Below are 5,000 nucleotides of genomic sequence, written 5' to 3'. Positions count from 1 at the left end.
CATATCAAATACATACAAATGGGTATATATATATATAAATATAAATTATATGATATAGATGCACATGCATAAGTATGACATATATATATATCTATATAAGATGTATATATGTGTATACATATATATAGAAATATATATATGATAATATTTAGAAATATATATATATATAATATATACATTATTAAATACATAAATGATGGTAATATATATATATGGTATATATAATATATATATATATATAGAGTATATTAATATATGATATATACATATATTACATGAATATATAATATAATATATAGTATATAACATGTCAAGTAATATAAATATGGTCGAATATATATATATATATATATAATGTATGAAATAGTATAAATATATATATATGTATATAATATATATATATATATATATATATATATAATATATAATGATATCAACATATACATATATTAAATAATATATATATATATATATATATATAATATATATATATATATAAGCGATGAAGAGATATATATATATTATATATAATATATATATATAAATAGGCAAAGATAGATAATATATATATATAGATAGAGTCACAATATATATAGGATAAGATATATTAGTGAGAATATAATATATATACATAAGATAGAGATAGATAAGATAGAGAGAGAGAGAGAAGAGAGAGAGACAGAGAGAGAGAGACGGAGAGGAGAGAGTGAAGAGAAGACAGATATCGATATACATATATTATAGCATACACACACATACAACGCACGCACACGAACAAATATATATAATCATAAATATATATATATATATATATATATAAGATATCAAAATAATATATATATATATCACATATATGTAAGTATAATATATGTATATATATACATCATTATATATTAATATAATATATATATAATTATATAGTATAACAAATTATATATATATAACACTATTTATATATATAAACACAGCACATAATAAATATTACTATATATTACATATAGTACAGAATATATATATATATATATATATATAATATATATATATATATAGTAACATATATATATATATATATGTATATACGTATCTATATAGATAGATAGGTAGATAGATAGATAGGTAGGTAGATAGGTAGATAGATATAGATATATGTACACACTCTCTCACACACACACACACACACATACACACACACACACACACACACACACACACAACACACTACCAACCCCACACACAATCATACATAATATCATATATCATATATATATATATATATATAAGACTATATTAAAAATTATCTTTATATATATATATATATATATATATATATATATATTTAAACACACACACACTACGACACACACCCACACACACACACAAACAACACACACACTCACACACAAACACACATATATATATATATATAGATAAATATAATATATATATATATATATATATATATAAAATCCAATATAAATATATATATATGTATGATAATAGATATATATAATATAATATATATATATAAATTTATAAATCCATAATAAAAAATATATATATATAGTATATATTTTTTTTATATATATAATATAAATATATAATATATATATATATATATAGTTATATATTATATAGTTATGTATGTATATATATATGTGTATATATACATGCATATATGTATATAGTTATGTATGTATATATATGTGTATATATACATGTCTCTCTCTCTCACTCACACTCTCACTCTCTGAGAGGGAGAGTGAGAGTGAGCATGAGAATAAGAATGAGAGTGAGAGTAAGGGCGAGGATGAGAGTGAGAGTGAGAGTGAGAGTGAGAGTGAGAGTGAGAGTGAGAGTGAGAGTGAGATTGAGAGTGAGAGTGAGAATGAGAATGAGAGAAAAAAAAGAGAGAGGGAATAACAGCTATAGAAAGAGATAGAGATAGAGAATGAGAGAGAGAGAGAGAGAGAGAGAGAGAGAGAGAGAGAGAGAGAGAGAGAGCAGGAGAGGATAGGGAGAGGTCCGAGGACTTGGCAGAGTCGAGTGAGGCGAGGGAAGAGGTCCGTACGAAGAGGGACATTGAGAAGAAGGATATGGGGGGGAGGGTGTGAAGTTCGAAGAGAGAGAAAGAAAGAAGAAGAAAGGGAACAAAGAAGATAAAAAGGAAGAGGATGGAAAAAGGTAGTAATAATGTAAAGCCCCCCCCCAAAAAAAAAAAAAAAACAAAAAAAAAAACAAGAAAAAGAAGAAGAAGAAAAGAAAACTACAAGAAAAACATGTGGGAAAAACTATTGGAAAGAAGAGGTACTGACGAACGATAAAAACGGAAGGAGGAGAAGGCGAAAATGGAACGGAAAAAGGAACGATAAAAACGGATGAAGGAGAAGACGCAAGAAGAAACGGAAAAGGGAACGATAAAAACGGAATAAGAAAACGCAAAAAAAAAGGAAAAATGAATGATAAAAATAAAAGGAGGAGAAGAAGGCGAAAATAAAACTGGGAAAGGAATGACAAACGGGAGAAGGAGAAGACTCAAAAAGATAAGGAAAAAAAGAACGATAAAAACGGAAGAAGAAGAAGACGCGAAAAAAAAAGGAAAAAGGAATGATAAAAATGAAAGGAGAAGAAGAAAGCGAAAATAAAACGCGAAAAGGAATGACAAAAACGGGAGAAGGAGAAGACGAAAAGGACTACTGACTTACGAGAAACTGAAGGATGCTGGAGAATTATCGAAAAAAAAAAAAAAATCGTTTTTGGGGTGCCCACAAGGATGATCGCGTTCATCTCGGCGGCAGATGCGTTCATCTCTGACCTGAAAACATCCCTTCCGGGTAAATTACCACGAGGTGAATCTTGGGGGCTCTCCCGGTCAGATGGTCCTCTGTTCGTTCTGTGGGCAGGTGGTGCAGCAGTATGGTCGTATAGTATAGGTGAATCACTATCTCTCTCGGCCAAATGCTTCGAGATAAGCGTTGGTCTTTCGGGGGAGGGGCGGGAGGCGGGGGGGGGGCCCAACTCCTCTGCGGCGCCAGCTGGTTCACTTGTCGAATCAGTGAGGAAGAGAACCCACACAGCTGGTTTTCTTGTCTAACCGCCAGGGCCCCCCACAGCCCCCCCCCGCCCCCCCCCCCCCTGAAGTGAAGGCTGAGTCGCTGGGTGGAGAGTGTACCAGCTGTCGTCCCCATTTTGCTGCAAAAACAAAAAAAAAAAAACAAAAAAAAAAAAAACAAAAAAAACCATATTTCTTACCCTCCTTTTTTTATTAAAATGTTGATTTTTTTAATGTTTTTTGTTATTTCTGATTATTCTGTCTCATATTAGAGATATTTACAGTTGCAGATTGCATAGTTTATGTAAACTATTATCATTTTAATGTTGATTATACTGTTCGGAGGGTTTCTTAAATATATCACAAATAATATTTATATTATCAATGTTATTTTCACCATTACTATAATAACAATGTTATAATTCCAATACTTATACGGTACATGTATGCGTGTATGTGTGTGTGTGTGTGTGTGTGTGTGTGTGTGTGTGTGTGTGTGTGTGTGTGTGTGTGTGTGTGTGTGTGTGTGTGTGTGTGTGTGTGTGTGTGTGTGTGCGTGTCTGTGCCTGGTGTGTGATTTTTTTTTTTTTTTTTTTGTGTGTGCCTGGTGTGTGTGTGTGTGTGTATGTGTGTGTGTGTGTGTGTGTGTGTGTGTGTGTGTGTGTGTGTGTGTGTGTGTGTGTGTGTGTGTGTGTGTGTGTGCGTGTGTGTATGCGTGTGTGTTTGTGCGTGTGCGTTTGTGTGTGGATTTGCGAACATGCTGTAGTACATCTATGTACATCCTTGTGTTGGTTCTGTCTCAGCTGTTCATACTCACCAAAAAAGGCGACTCAATGGCAAGGTCTGCCATGAGAGCTTCCAGAGACGGCTGCCCTTTAGGTTGGAAGTTGGCAATAAAGTACATGTTGGCAGGGGTCGGTACCAGCATCTCCCTGTCAACTGTCAGGGTGAATTGTACCGGGGGGAACTGTAACTGGGTGGGGTATGCTACCAAAAGGTACTCCTCTATACAGTTTTATTCAACAAGGCTAACTCTTACTATCTATCCCCCCCCCCTCTCTCTCTCTGTCTGTCTTTTTCTCTCTCTTCTTCTCTCTCTCTCTCTCTCTCTCTCTCTCTCTCTCTCTTTCTCTCTCTCTCTTTCTCACTCTCTCTCTCTCTCTCTCTCTCTCTCTTCTCAGGTCTCTCTCGCTACTCCACGGGTCTCTATATTCTCTCTGCGTTCGTCACTGTCTCTCGCGATCGTCATTTCTCTCTCACTCGTCACTCTCGCCTCATCTCTCTTCTCTCTCTCACATCTATATTCTCTCTCTCTCTCCTCTCTCCTCGTCAGCTACTTTCTCTTTCTCTCATATTTTCTCTCTCGATCAACTATTCTCCTCTCTCTCTCTCTTCATCATTCCTCCTCTCTCTATATGTCTCTCTCTCTTTCTTTACTCATCCCACTTTCGCGTTTCTCTCTCCTTCTCACTCCCAATCTCTCCATACACTCACACCTCTCTCTCAATTGTTTATCACTCTCTCATTCGTTCCTTCTCACACTCTCAAAGTCTCTCTCTCATCTTTCTCCACTCGCTTTCTTCTACTCTCTCTCTCTCTCTCGTCTCTCTCTTACGTATCTCTCTCTCTCTCTCTCACTTTCTCAATCCCACTTTCGCGTTCTCTCTCCTTCTCACTCCCAATCTCTCTTTCTCTCTCTCTCTCTCTCTCTCTCTCTCTCTCTCTCTCTCTCTCTCTCTCTCTCTCTCTCTCTCTCTCTCTCTCACTCCCACTCTCTCTTTCTCTCTCTCTCTACCACTCTCTCGTTCTCTCTCTCCACGTGCCCGAGTGCCAGCGAGTTACCTATAGAGCCCCGCCATGTCCCTCTCCAGCTTGGCCCTGTGGCGCCGAAAGCCCGTGATGAGGAAGGCGAGGGGATCGATGTGGCGCCCAGGAAGAGCTGGGTGTCGCC

The 5,000-nt window shown here is 35.4% G+C and overlaps 1 protein-coding gene across 1 annotated transcript in view; it reads right to left on the bottom strand.

Annotated features, from left to right (window-relative positions):
• LOC122242709 (uncharacterized) overlaps positions 1-5,000 on the bottom strand; it is a 19,297-nt gene that overhangs the window by 5,603 nt on the left and 8,694 nt on the right. Inside the window, exons 5-6 of the mRNA XM_086544237.1 lie at positions 4,892-5,000; positions 3,867-3,981 (exon numbers count right to left, since the gene is read on the bottom strand). The exon at positions 4,892-5,000 is cut by the window's right edge and continues 28 nt beyond it. Of these exons, the coding sequence (XP_086400363.1) occupies positions 3,867-3,981; positions 4,892-5,000 (224 nt within the window). The remainder of the gene's footprint in view (positions 1-3,866; positions 3,982-4,891) is intronic.

The sequence above is a fragment of the Penaeus japonicus genome, unplaced genomic scaffold, assembly GCF_977035675.1.
Source record: "Penaeus japonicus unplaced genomic scaffold, GWHDUDI00000001_assembly GWHDUDI00000015, whole genome shotgun sequence".
Taxonomy (NCBI): Eukaryota; Metazoa; Arthropoda; class Malacostraca; order Decapoda; family Penaeidae; genus Penaeus; species Penaeus japonicus.
This window is presented reverse-complemented; position numbering and strand designations above follow the sequence as displayed.